We start from the raw sequence: 14,674 nt of genomic DNA on the forward strand, positions 1-14,674 counted from the left end.
GTTCCCCCACCTGTTATTCTGGCAACAGACAAGAGTTGAGTCTCTGTAAGCTGGGTGGTGTAACCAGAGTGGTGATAACAATACCTTTTTGCTTTATTGCTGATGAAGTGCCTGAGAGCTATGTTTGTTTGCTTGAATATACCACGGTCTGAATTCTGTAGACACCAAAGGCACCACCCCAAAGAACTGCTGCTTCCCCAGCCCCCTCAGACTCTTGTGGAGGTCAGATTCCAATCAGGAGTCCCAGCGAGTTTGAGGAATAGCTCTGATACTTCATGATTCGGCTGTGTGCAGGGTGGCGTGAGCTCACAAGTAAATAAAAGGGAGCAGGTAGTTTTACCTATTGAATTCTAACTCCTTTCCCCCACTGCCAATTAGCTCCAGCCCCTTCTCCTGTATTTCCTCCCACAAATCTGAGATTTAAGGCATTCAGCACAGCCTCCTACAGGTCTCATTGTTCAAGAGTGATAAATGAGCACGTCTCCTGTTGTGGCAGGGCAGATGGAAGAGGCCTAGAATCGGGCAATGAGGGTGAGTGGAGGTTTAGCCTGAAAAGGCTATGGCACTTGTTTACAGGGTACCACTCTCAAGGTGTAAAGAACGCTCAGAGAAAGGGGAAAGACGTTTCCCAGGCTGAAATAATCAAAGGAAGACTACATAGGAGCACAGAATTTCTGGTTTCAGTTTATTTTCAGAATTTTACTGTACAAAGTATGCAAAGTGTAAAATGGTTTCATGTTTCAGTTCAAAACCAAAACCATCCAGCTATAACTTAAGAGAACCCAGCTTGGAACAGAACAATTCACTCTGCTAGACACACAGTGCATGAACATCACAGACACCAGGAGTTTGCTACTCAAGTTCACAACTGGTGGGAGGGGGAAAACAAAAATGGATTTCAGAATTTATTTCAGACCACGTATCACTGCAGTTAAAGCCACCTGTGCAGCAAGAGGCTGGTTAGTGTCTATTCATTAGAAAATCTCAGCAGAACCCACCTTACTATATGCAGTTGGTGTAGAAAAAAGTATCAGGCTGTACATTACACAGTGATCAGAAGAGTTGTGTGGGAGCCAGGAGATCCTGGCCCCTAGTACACAATAACATTGTATTCATTACAAGATACAGGCACAGAGGAGTGTAAGAATCCTTCACAGACAGATCTCCATGCAGGCAGCGAACCACAGCAAAATGAACACACACATGTGTGTGTGTGTGTGTGGCTCCCAAGTGAATTAGTTAGTGCTGGTGAAAGGTGCCAGATCAACAGGCCTAGAGAATTCAGTCCTCTCTATGCACAGGACAGGCACGGGTGGCAGAGGCACAACACTTCCCCTACACACTGCCCTGCCATGTGGGGTGAAAATTCTGTCTTTATTAACCGGCCCCTTTCTCGGAGAGGCCATACTCGTGGCAGTCATGCTGCTGTGGAGACCTGGCCCAAGAAGAACCAAACAGATCAACACGGAAGTTGCACAGGTTACTGACCACCTGTCAGACGGTAACTTTTGGTCATCATCTTTAACGGAGTCGGAGCCAGCCAACGGGAGGTGAAAGGATCTGTGTATCCATCCCATTGCCACACAGCCCCGACAGAAGTAATTTTATGACTCAGTCCCAAGAGTGCTTCATTCTCCATACAGTCCTAATGGGCATTACTGAACAACCACCCCTGGCTTCAGGCATTAGATAGGAATAATGCACACACCTACAAAGAGACAGCACGTACAAATACAAGCTGAATATGAAAACAACAGACATCTGCACGTTCATTTCCTATTCATCTAAATGTCTATTGTGTGGCAGACTGAAAACTTAAGGACATTTTGAAGATAAAGTCTGGAGCCAGAATACAGTTCTCCCCAAAGACCCAAAGTCAGTTTTATTTATATTTTTTAAGAGGGGAGGCCAGATTTGCAGGCTTTTTTAATGTGATAGCTATGTTAGATTAATTGACTTGAATAGGTCTTCCTATGAAGCAGGGCAAACAAGTTTGTGATCTTTCAGGCTTCTTTATCATTACTGTTTAAATAAATTTATGCCAATAAGACTTTAAAGCAGTCCATTGGGCTAAATGGAATTGCCAGTTTTTAAGAAACTGGTAGTGGTGTGATTTTCTAGGCTTTTTAGTGGAGTACATGGCGGCAGGGGTGGGAATGGAAGTGTTTCCTGTAGCTGGGAGGCAAGACTGGGATTAGGATGAGATCCACCCAAGAGCCCTGCCTTATCATGAGTTCCAGCCTGTGCTCCTGATGACATCCATCTCGGCTGCTACTAGTTCCTCACCAGGCTCTTGGCCTGAGAAACAGAGACCAGGGAGATGGGAGTGGAGGCTGGAGCAACAGAGGAGGGAGAGTGGGTGTTCTTGGCAAATGGGTCATCAGAGGCAGTGAGCCCAGCAGAGGGGTGGGGAGAGGGAAGAGGATAGGAGTAGCCATGGGCAGAGGTGCTGAAAGCTGGTTTACATTTATCACCACTGCCCCCATCCAAAGACACTAATGACTTGCGTTATTCCTCTGCTATGGAGGAACGGGGGCTGCTGTCAAGGCGTATGCTAGATCAGACCCTGCTCTGCAAGAGTTGTGTCATGTCACCCTTTCGCTCTGCTTGCTGCCTCTATTCTCAAGCACCCCTGCCCCCAAGGGGAGTGAGATTAGCAGCAGCCACCCTAGCCCCCTGGCAGCAAGGGTTGGTTGGGGACCATATCTTCTCCACCCTGCCCCACATAGGGTGGGAGCCTACTACCAATCACCTTGCTCTAGGTCCATTCCAATTCCATTCCTTCCTCGCCCTGCAAAGCAGAGGGGCAGCGTGCTGAACCCGCATGCCGTGGTGAGAAAAGAGTAGTGCCTCAGCTGTGCTTCTGGTGGGCTGCTCAGTTCACACACTGGCTTTCCCCATGCTACAGCCCTCGTTATGGGACTGGCAAGAACCAGGAGACAAGCATCTGCCCCTTGGTTCCCACAAGGGGCCAGGGACCCTAACATTTTCAATATCCATCCACTCCACTCTACAAACACCACATACCATTTTACTACAGAAAAGTCACCTCAACAATCTCCATGGGTCTCAAGCTGACCACAGCAGCTTTGCTTGCATCTACTTGGGAGGTGCCCTGCTAGACCCCTCCAGGCTTCAGGATTTGCACCATGCTGCTGACTGAGAGCAAAAGATGTGAAATAGTGTCTCTGGCAGTCCAAGCTACATAGTGGGGAGTAGGGGAAATAGCAGGGAGCAAGGAGATTGCTCGCCCTTGAGCAACAAGGAGACCCAGCTCCCTAGGGAAAGGCTCAGCCTTACATGGACTTCACCTGACATTGTTCAATAGGAATTTCTTCAGTCCCTTAGCTTACGGTCAAAGGCTGGGGCTCTTAAACACTTCAAAGTAGGTTTCCATTCATTTAAGAACTTTCCAATAAAAGAGAGGAGAAAAGGGGAGGTGGGTCAGAGTGAAACAGCCCCCTTTCAGAGCAAACCCTGCAAGCCTTCATTGCACTGTGCTTCCCATGGACGTGAGCGTAAAGCAAGGACTGTGGGATTGGGTTGGAAATGCTGACACTACCTTGCTGTCCCCCCACACCTGATTCTCATCCACTAACAGACTATAAACGGCAAGTGAAATAGGCCGGTCTAGTTTCACTGTTCAATTCTTTATTAGAAGACAGTTTGCGCTTTGATAGCAAACCTCAAGTCACTTCACAAAGGTTACGTTTAGCCTCACAACATCCCTGTGAGGTAAATATCATCACAGTTCTCCCTTTTGCAAATGGGGAGATGACGGCCCAGAGAAGTGACGTAACTTTCCTAAGGTCTCACAGTGATTCCCGTGGCAAAGCAGGGAACAGAACCCAGGAGTCCTGGCGCCCCGTCCCCCACTCCAACCACTAATTTCTCCTTCCATGCTCAGCAAAGTGCAGAAAGGGAAATGACCTTGTCTCTCTCATTTGGGTTTAGACCTCTCAGGCGTTAGCAGTAACAAAGTTAAGGGCATTCCATTTAAAGGAGGTTTATGCTAACAGCGTCCCTTTCAGTGACAGACAGAAATGGTGGCACTTTGAACTGCAGCAGGTAGGTTATGTAGCAGCTGTGAAGACACTTGGCTTCTATTTGGTTTTATGTTAAATCCTTACACGCATTTAAAAACAAAAAGACATGTTTCCTGAGCAAAGTGACTGTCAAACAACTCCCAGTTCTGAGGTGGTACGGCAGGAATCATGAAAGGAGGAAATTTATACTGGGTGCTTTTGTTCTAAATTCACACGTCTGAGCCAACTGAGCCAGGGTTGGGGCCCTGAATTCAGACAGCCCGTTCAACCCTGATCACAGCTTTATCCAATCACCCCCACGGTCCCTGCCCCACAGCCCGACAGAGTCTCTCCTCCAGTTGCATTTGTTATCCAAAGGCTGAAGAAACTCCCTTTTTATGACGCATCATGCACAACACTGTGTGACTTTCGTTTAAAAAAAGGGTACAAAACCAACAGCGTTTTTAAAAGTTAATATACAGCAAAGGCCACAACTGTTAAAAACCAACAAAGACTGCCAGAAAGCCTGACTGAAAGAACGGGTGTGCTTTAGGGCTGGGGAAATTTATAAACATCTCATGTGGCAGTGAGACGAGATTCTCCCATAGACCCACCTCCCTCCAACCACCAGTGCAATTTGGCTTCTTTGTAATCCTTACTGGTGCATAAATACAAAGAGGGTAGGGTCCTTATAAATACCATAGGAGATACCTAGGACCAGCAGGAAGGGCCTGGCAGACCACAGATAGACCATGGCTTGAGAATCACCACTTTAGGCCTTGGTTCAGCAAGTTGCTTGAACACACAACTGGTCCCATACACTTCAATGGGACCTGCTTAAGTACCTTGCCTTAGTGTGTTAAAAATCTGTCTGTAACACAGACAGGCAAGCAAAACAAAGACATTCACATTGTAAGAGACTTCCCCCCAGACTTTCCTGTTCATCAAAATAAAGTTAGACATAGGCCCAAGCCAGGAAATCCCCCGCCAGATCCGGAACTGAACTTGCCCAGAGTCTGGGCGTCATCTGGACCTGGGGTTTTGGTTTAGCTCATGAGAGAAGTAGGAGCCGGCTCTGGAGTGGAGACCTGGACCCAAACATTCCTTGAATTCAGAGTGCAGGGAGCGGGTTCAGATCCAGAGGTTCTGTTTAGGCCCAGCTTTAAAACAAACCTGTTTAAAATCTTGAGAACTGAGCTGCACTGACAGGAAAAAAAGCCTTAAAAAGTAAGTTCTCTGGAGAGCTAAGCGCCCCTCACCCAAGAACAGACAAATTCCAGGCTAGCTTGGTGACTAATACCGAGGAGAACAGTCAGTCACACAGGGGTAAACGGTCAAGATTTTTTTTTTAAAAAAGCAATTGCAACATTCAGACGCAGTTTGGTCTCTCTTAGCTACAGTGGGGTTGGGGGGGGATGAACATACCATAGTGCATTTATATATACTGTCTTAAAGAACTATGGCACTCAGCCACACGCCTCAGCCAAGGTCTGCCCTTCCCCTGCTCACACTCTCTCTCTGGGCCCTGGGAGGACAGGGGTTAAGTGTTCCCCCTTCCTTCGAGATGCACTTGAAGCCCTTCTAGAGTTCCATACCGACATTCCTGCGCATGCTCCCTATGGTTGGGACCAGTCTGTCAGGGTTAGGTAAACTCCACACACCTCCTAGGAGAACGTTTACTCAGCCAGGCTGTAACTGTGCAAATACATAGGGAGAGGGAGGAGGTGATAACACGACTGACCCCGGGGAGCTGTTGCTAGAGAAACACATTCAGAAAGCTGAAAGGGGAGCAAGGAGGAGAGTGAGCACCGGACATTCAAATTAGTGGGGCAGGGATTAGAGATCAAGGGGCCGAGGGGGAGAGTTGCATCAGGCACAAATCCCCTGACGTCTCATTAAGACTGGTAATAATTCAAACAGCTGCAAAATGAGCAGTGCCCATACAATGACCCGCAATACAAGCAACTGAAGAGACTGAAGGAAACAGATGGTAAAACCCACCCCTGCTACCTCCTGGTTGACAGGGGTCTAGGGCTATTGGAGAAGAGCAGCCCTGGAGGGGGAAGGGCTCTTCAACCACAAGACAGCCTGGGTTTACAAACAACTATCAATTCTCTCCCCACCCACCACGCTCTCCTTCCTGAGCAGAGGGGAACTGCAAATTCTCCCTCAGACGCAGACTTCTATGAGACATGAGAAAAAGTTGCTTCCCCATAGAAATCTACACGCGCAGGACGCAGAGACCAGGCCTGAGTAAGGGAGATGTACGCACACTACTGATCACTGCAAGGCAGGGCTCCAAAGGAAATATAAAGGCCGTGTTTGTTCACACAGTCTACAATATGCCTGGAAAACAAGGAGGACCATTTTGTCTTAAAGGCTCAGCTAACTCAAACAAGTTGCCTGGTGAGCTTTTAAGATATTACTTTCTAGATAGATATCCCAACCCATTACCCCCGGCCCTCCTTCCAAATAAAGTGCAGATGGTCAAATATTACTGGTCTGTCATCTGTCAGTTTCCGTCAGCATTGGGGACACAAAACCCAAAAGCAGAAGAAGAGAACACTGCCCCACACCCTAAACCGAAGTCTCAGACTGCAAGCGAAGGGCAAATTTGTGAGATTTGGGATCTATGAACTCTTCCGAGAGTTTGATGAAGGGGATTTTCTTCACATTAATTACAAGGCTGAAGTCCAAGCACTTGAGAACAAAAACGACACCATCCCTTAATCCACTTGTGACTGCTTCTTCACTGACGAGCGTCCACTGCTTGGAGAACCAGCGATCCCTGTCATATTGGAGGGTTGGGCCTGGATTGATGTAACGCTCCAGGAATGCCTAGACACACAGAGAGAAACACACACACAGAAAGAATGAATTGGTGCCACGGGAACTCCACCCCCCCCATGACTCAGGTCTGCCTTGACATTTTCTTTCAATCTCATGATTTAGCCCCAGGGACAGAGACAGTCCCTGTAGCGAATTGTTTCAGCTAGCACACTTGGTAAACCTTCCTCTCCCCCTGCCATGTCCTACCCCTAGGACCTGAACAAGTAGCTGACAGCTAGAGAGCTGCTTTATCTCATCCCAGACAGTTCACAAAGTTATGGCTCCAACTTCCAGTTTCAAAATTGCCTTTTAAATACAGATTTAGCACTAGGGAAAGGTCCGACAGCGCTGGAGAGCAGAGGCCTCTCCCTCCAGAAAGGAGGAGCCTGGGCAAGGCACAACTTCCCCTCTGCCATGTATACAGCTCACTGCTGAAAAAGCCCCATCCTTGACCTGGAGAAATCCCCTGCCCCAGTGGGAGGAGATTTCAGTCTCCGTGACCCACTCAGTCCTTGGCAGGCAAGTACTTTAGCTCAGACACCTGGAAGAACAAGCATCACTTCAAGCAGTTTACTTCATATTGTTGGATTTTAAAGTTCCCACTGCAAACTCAGGGGGCAAGTTCTGCTGTCAACACACATCATGCAGAAGGGGCAGTGGGGTCTGAGTTCACTCCGAGACCTAAAGCCAAGTTACAAGCAAAGGACTGAAATGTACCAACGGTATCATCCACAGCAGCCCTCAAGTCTCATTACTCTCTGCCTGACCCCCATTCTCCCTCACATACACACTCTCTGGCTCCAAGGCTGAAGGCAGCATTACCTTGGGCGTCATGTTGTTGGTGATGCAGGAGGACAGGTGCTGCAGGATGCTCTCCATGCTGTGGTAGTGCTGCTGCCGGGTGGTGCGAAGGTATTTCTGCAGAGCCCTCGCCATGGATGGGAAAATTGCCTGGGCTGCCTCACGGGGATCCATCACTTCACCTGGAGCTTTCTGCTGTTCCTCCGCCTGGAGACGTTTAATGTGAGTGAAAGCCTCTTCCACTGCAACCACGAGCCTGCAAAAAAGACACGAGGAAGCCAGATTCACCACCGGGGAGGACGGGAAGGTCCTGTGGTTAGGGCACAGATTGCTTGGGAGTCAGGAGATCTGGACTCTATTCCTGGCTCTGCCACTGGCCCACTGTGACATGTCAGGCAAGTCACTTAACCCCTTCTGCAGAGAGGGAAACAGAGGCCTGGGGAGGTGAATTGGAGTTTTCTTTTTCTTGCGCAAAAAGTCACCCAGCACATCAGTGACGCAGCCAGGATTAAACCTCAAGAGTTCCTGGCCCCAGTCTTGCGTTCAGGTCACTAGACAGTCCTGCCTCCACTTGTAACTTTGGCCCACAGCTACTCTCATATCGAGTACAGAGGTACGAGAGTAGTGGACCCAGCATGCATTGCTCCAGGTTTGATCTGGGGGAAGGTGCTTGGCTCAAGATAGAGCACTGAATACACTGAGATCCACAGTCTCCACGCACCTCTCCATGTTCATGACCTGCACTCTATTCCCTTTTATACAAGCTGGGGTGCAGTCCTCAGGCTCCTGGCAGGTTGCTCAAGTGGCCCTGCATGTGGCAAGGGTTGGGTTCCCTGTCCTAGCACTTGGCAGCCAAGAACGCATCCTATGCAAACCATCCCTGTTTCAGCACAGCTGTGCAAACAAACTCAGACCACACTGGAGCAAAGCAACACAGATGCCAGAGGATGTTCAAAAGCTACCCGAGCCGAGTTTAACGAGTAAAAGAGAGCACTGCAGTTAAAGGAAAGCTAGTGGATTGTAAAATACTCATGTTTCACATTGGATTAAATTAATGGAACTAAGTCACTAATAAGGACTTTTCTACAATCCCCTGCATATAAAACCTTGAGATATTAACGCAAAGAGAAGCTGTACTGTCAGCCTGATCACGTGTAGGGAAGACAGAAATACCAGAGACAAGCCACAGACACAGAACGCTTCAGATAGATATGTGCAGGAAACAGCAGGAGGTCCTCAGAGCTCTTTTTAGTTCGGTTTTGATGTTTTTAGACAGATTCCCCACGTATACGCCAGCAGACTGCATCTCCTGCTAAATGATGGTTTGTCTTTAAGCCAGCAGCTGCTCTAGCTGAGCTCAGTGAGTAGGTGAAAAGGACCCAAGTTGCTAGATTGCACAGAAGGAAGCCTGTGGAAGCCCAGAGATAGCAAAAAGGGAAGCATGTGAGAGACTGGAGAAAGCCTGACCAGCAGCAAGGGGTCAGGCTGAGCCAGCACGAGACCTAACTGCTGACTCTAAACCAGGGGTTGGCAACCTTTCAGAAGTGCTGTGCCGAGTCTTCATTTATTCACTCTGATTTAAGGTTTCACATGCCAGTAACACATTTTAACCTTCTTTAGAAGGTCTCTTTCTAGACGTCTATAATATATAACTAAACTATTGTTGTATGTAAAGTAAATAAGGTTTCAAAATGTTGAAGCTAAATTTAATTTTAAATAAAGCTTCAACATTTAAAATGCAGAGCCCCCCCGGAGCGGTGGCCAAGACCCAGACAGTGCGAGTGCCACTGAAAATCAGCTCGCGTGCCGCCTTCGGCACCTATGCCATATGTTGCCTACCCCTGCTCTAAACCCTCAGTTACGGCAACTCGTTTAGTCCCTCTGGTTACAATGGAAACCTTCCAACTGCGACTCAGCTCAGGGATGTCAGTCTGCTGCAGGTGACCTGCCTGAAACAATAGCTCGGAGGAGCTACCTACCCAGGTTAGCTTCAGTCGAGTGTTAATTCTGAAGGCGAATACCACCCTGTAATCACCATGCTGAACTCGTATGCACAGAGGACATCCAGCTACTCACATCCCTGCCTCTATCAGACCTGTTCAGATGGACAGTAAGACTACAGCGTTTAAGCGGAAGTGTTGTACTGCCATATCAAATGCTGCATCCACCTACTTCTGAAGGAGGGAGAATTCCTCCCTGTAGAGCCCAGGTGGCACTGACAGTGCTATGGATTCAGCCCTTGGATTACTTGGGGGAAATAATGGGATTTCATGCACTGAGCGATTATGGATTTCTCAAGCACCGGACCCTTCCCTAATCCATAACATTCTGTTAGCTGATCTGGAACATTTACACATGCTCTTTGCTTATGTATTTCTCTAAGCTCTTCCTGTCACAAGCCATTGCCACCCCTGGCTGTCTGTTTTTTCCTATACCTTTTTAATATAAAGGACTTTATTTATACCAAACACTCAGTCCCTTAAACAAAACCCTTTCAACCCAATTCCCCTCTTTTTTATTGGGCCCACCAAGCTGTTCAGATACAGTTAAGAGAATCCAGCACGCCAGCAAACTGACTGTGGCGGGCAAACAGCCGCTGCAACGGGAAGGAGACAGCATTACCTTGCTCGACGTTTTTTAACTCTGCGATCGTGGTCGGCTTCTTCATAGTAAAGCTCATTGTGACTGGAGTCTCTGCGCCGGGCGGCAGCAGCGATCATGGCCCGGGACTGGCCGGCAGCATTGTTACCTGGGCCTCCAAGGGGAAACAGAAGTAAGAGGAAGAGTTTACTGTTGCAGAATGGGAGTTGAAAAGGCTCAAAATCCAAGAGTGCCTGTCACAGGCGATTGGTGGGGCTGTACCTGCCCAATGGGGGTGTGTGTGTGTGTGTGTGTGTGTGTGTGGGTGGGTGTGGGTCAAAACCCCTCCCTGCGGATACTCCCCCTGGGCAAGCGTGCACATGGAGGCAGTATTTCCTGTCCACTCCAAGTGTTGCAGTCAGTGGAGATGGGAGAGAGAATTCAGAGGGGATGAAGTAGCGGAACAGTTACAGTGACTGACTACACCAGGGGCAGGCAACCTATGGCACGTGTGCTGATTTTCAGTGGCACTCGCACTGCCCGGGTCCTGGCCACCGGCCCGGGGGGCTCTGCATTTTAATTTAATTTTAAATGAAGCTTCTTAAACATTTTAAAAACCTTATTTACTTTACATACAGCAATAGTTTAGTTATATATTATAGACTTATAGAAAGAGACCTCCTAAAAACGTTAAATGTATTACTGGCACGTGAAACCTTAAGTTAGAGTGAATAAATGAAGACTCGGCACACCACTTCTGAAAGGCTGCCGACCCCTGGATTACACAAACTAGGAGACCGAGTGCTAAGGATGTTACTTACCATCCGCTATATACATTTTCAGTTTGGCCACAAGGGCAGCTGGAACACATCACATTTCAGCAACAAGACAATGAGAGAGCACAAGAGAGTTGGGAGGAGAAAGACAGACAGAAAAGAAGAACATCAAGAGACATGGAGACAACAGCCACACACAGGAAAACACAGAGCTATGCTGGGATGTCTGGGCAGCGGCATCATCTTTAGACAAAAGACAGACACTTTAAAAAATGTAGTTACTGTCAGAGAAGTGACTCTGCAGAATGTAACTCTGGGCTCCCTACTGGTTCTCTGTGGGGCTGAAAGTTACATCTGTCTCAAGAGTTTTTATGCCTATTAGCAGAGCCCACTCAGCTCTAGGAAAGGGAGCTGGAGTCTGCTCTACATTGCACATAGATATCAAGTAAGTATCTATCACTTGATTATTAGTGATGCTTTAAAATGCAGGAACAGCCCAGCTAGGTTCTGTGATCCCACATGCAGCCTGCAGCGCTAGGAGTTAGGGAAAAGTGTCATCATTTGATGAACAGAGCACATCAGAGTCAGAGAAAGAGACATATAAAACAACCCCCAAAATGTATACATTTTTAAGAGCCACTTTTCTGACGGTAACTATGCTTTAAGAAACAGTCTACGCCATTAAACGGGCAGTGTTTAAGCATTATCAATTCTGGAGAGCAGACAGGCCCAAGAATGCTCTGCTCACACAATAAGGGCTGCTTTTTTCTTAAAAAGAACATGGTTTCCAAGAAATAAGTTTGATATTTAATGATGGATAGTTTAGGAATTCAAACAAACAGCTTCTCAAGAGTAAACACTTTAGATTTCATTTGACAGCCTTGATGTGTAGTGGTACGGCATAGGAGAGGCGCAGTTCCACTTTGGTTTAGAGCTATTAACTATCTGATTCATCACGCATGGTGATGAAAATACAGCCTTTGGGCAAGCTCCCATTTTGCCAGCACAATAGGGACTTTAGCAAAAACTGTTTCCTCCTCCCTCCCCCCCCCCCCCCGACTACTGTAACACCAAACTCAAAGGCTGCCAACAAATTAGAGGTCTTAACAGCATTACTGTCCTCTCATGCGGAGAGCATGCAAGACAGATTGTTCCAGTGCCAAGAGGGTCCTGGCTACAGCTACACAGTCCACTTAGTAAATCCACAGGAATTCTTCTAAAGGATATGCTTCTATGCCACTGAGTTCAGTGTGCATTAAAAAAAAACTCTGCTGCACAGCAAGAGAAGCTATCCAAAACCTCTGCAAACTCTGGGATTGCACAGTATATTACAATAGCTAAAGTCCTGCTATATTCATTACGGCAATAAAGCCAAGAAGTACCGAGAGACCAAGGAATTGACAATTAATGTAAGATCCTGTGATTGAAGCCACTAGTGCCACATATAAATGCTTTATGCTATTGGAAAGTTGGGAGTTCCTCCTATCCCGTGTCATGAAGCACTTGTTTCTAGCCCTGCCAGACAAAGATTTTGGAACTGAAAAAGCATCCCCCATCCAGCTCCCTAGCTTGCTTTTGTCTACTTGAGTTCTGACAGGATTTTAAACTATGCTAGCTCACAGATTGCTGGTGCTAGAAAAATCACTGATTTTTCCTCTGAAAGTCTGGAACCCCAACTTTCCAAAGGTCTGTATCATTAGCCTCTTCCTGCCGCAGCTGTGCCCTGCCACCTCACAGCTATGCTGCAACTGCACTAGAAGAGATGGTAATTGGAACGACGTGACATCAAATAAGCCTAATGCCTTACAACCTGAAAAGGCTGGGAACACTTTGGCGGAATCAAATTTGGAAATACCTTCCGGACCAGTAAGTTCCCCCCTGACACTAGCCCGTGACCAGAATGAAAGAGAAGGCTTCCACCTGGTCAAAATGGGTTATTTTTTTCCAAGACCCCCTCCCACATACACACAAACATTGCCCATTTCTACAACAGAATATGCACGCTTACATCCCTTATTACTGATGTTACTATTTCACACCCCTTGGCACTTCCTGCACTAGCCAGGACCAGAAGTGCTACAAAACAAAGCTGCCCCTTTCCAGGTTTCTGCCCCACCCCCCCCAATCAGCAGCCAGTCTCACTAGAGGAAGCTGCTCTGGCAACATTTCCAGGTCCAATTTTTGTTGTCTCTAAAGGTTCAGAGGAGGTTTGGAGAAGCTTCCACACAGCCTCTGCACCCTTTGGGGGCACCAAGCAATGCAAAGCAAGGTATAAGCCACGTGTGAACAACAGGGCAGAAGTCTTAGATTCATCTCCCACATTCCTGCTGCGCGTGAAAAACAGCCGCTCTCTGCAAAGTCAAATCCCCTCTGCACACACCCTGCTACAAAGCTTTTCAGTGCTAATCCACACATGTACAATGCAGCCCTGATTTTTCCAACTCCTGTGAAATTAAAGCTGACCGTGTTTCCTGGGACAGCCCCGCTCCTTTGTTGAGTTTAAAAGCTTCCCCATAGAACTGAAGCTACCTGATTACTGGAACACCTGATTTTATCAAGGCTGTGGGTGTCCTGACACAACCTTGGCTTGTTTAAACCTGTCTTATTTAGATTCAATCAGCAAAGAATTGATTCAAATTTGGTTTAACTCAGGTTCAGAGGGGCCACATAGGGCCTCACAATGGTTTAACTACATCTATTGAAAAAGCACCCCTTTAAATTGGTACAACTTGTGAAGACAAGCCCTAAGTTTGCGAAGGTTTGCAGGACACTAAGCCCCAGTCCTTATATCTACCTATAAAGTGCCATACCCATCTAGGCTTTGTGTTGAGTAGGAAGTACAATCAAATTTAAATTGGGCTTCCCTAATACTTGGCCACTTTTCCTAGTCAAGACAAAGTTCTATTGTGCTTTGTAAGTCTGAAGTGATTTGGGACCAATGGACTCAGTAGTGGTAGGAGGATTTCTGACAAGAATTTTGGATGGTGAGAAGATATTCTTTGTTCCAGGCACATGCCTAACAAGTCCTGCTCTTCTCCACCCCACACATCAGTTCTCAGCTACTATTCCACCTCACCTACCATCCACATTGTAGACTTTCAGGCCAGCCATATGTTTGGCTGCGCGAGACTTGGAGGCCATTAACAAGCTCGAGTTATAGACGGTGAAATCTCTGTAGTAGTTTTCCAGAACCACCAATGCAGCTCGCTGGATGCTAGAAATAAAATGCAACAAAACAGTTTTTAAAAAGACAACTTAACATTATATAGAGCAACACAGATAACCACATTAATTGGAAACCGGTTATTAGTGTCATGGCTCTGTGTACTATGCAATTCTGCAACTGACAAATCTGTCAGACTACACTACTTGTGGAATTGGGTTCCAGGATCTTCTAGCTTTCATTTTTGAGCAAAGCATTTGCCTTTTCAGTTGCTAAGAAAAGCTTCTTAAATGCAAACTGGGTGTAAACTGACATAATATCGTCTTCAAAACTGCAGACAGCCTGGAACAATAGCTCATCTATCTCATCTCACCTTGGCTTTACCTAGACCAGAAGCTAAGATGCAGTTCTAGCACATATTAGCCAGCCAGCCTGCCTCAGGTTGAGGCACTGGTTCAGTACCGATGGATGCTTTCCCTTCCAAATCTTATATTCTTGCA

The 14,674-nt window shown here is 47.1% G+C and overlaps 1 protein-coding gene across 2 annotated transcripts in view; it reads right to left on the bottom strand.

Moving 5' to 3' along the window:
* Positions 1-671: 671 nt before the first annotated feature.
* VANGL1 (VANGL planar cell polarity protein 1) overlaps positions 672-14,674 on the bottom strand; it is a 55,107-nt gene continuing 41,104 nt past the window's right edge. For both annotated transcript variants that reach the window (XM_045001205.1, XM_045001204.1), the window contains exons 5-8: positions 14,092-14,225; positions 10,278-10,410; positions 7,677-7,911; positions 672-6,863 (exon numbers count right to left, since the gene is read on the bottom strand). In XM_045001205.1, the coding sequence (XP_044857140.1) occupies positions 6,603-6,863; positions 7,677-7,911; positions 10,278-10,410; positions 14,092-14,225 (763 nt within the window). In that variant the 3' untranslated portion in view covers positions 672-6,602. The remainder of the gene's footprint in view (positions 6,864-7,676; positions 7,912-10,277; positions 10,411-14,091; positions 14,226-14,674) is intronic.

The sequence above is a fragment of the Mauremys mutica genome, chromosome 1, assembly GCF_020497125.1.
Source record: "Mauremys mutica isolate MM-2020 ecotype Southern chromosome 1, ASM2049712v1, whole genome shotgun sequence".
NCBI classification, from domain to species: Eukaryota; Metazoa; Chordata; order Testudines; family Geoemydidae; genus Mauremys; species Mauremys mutica.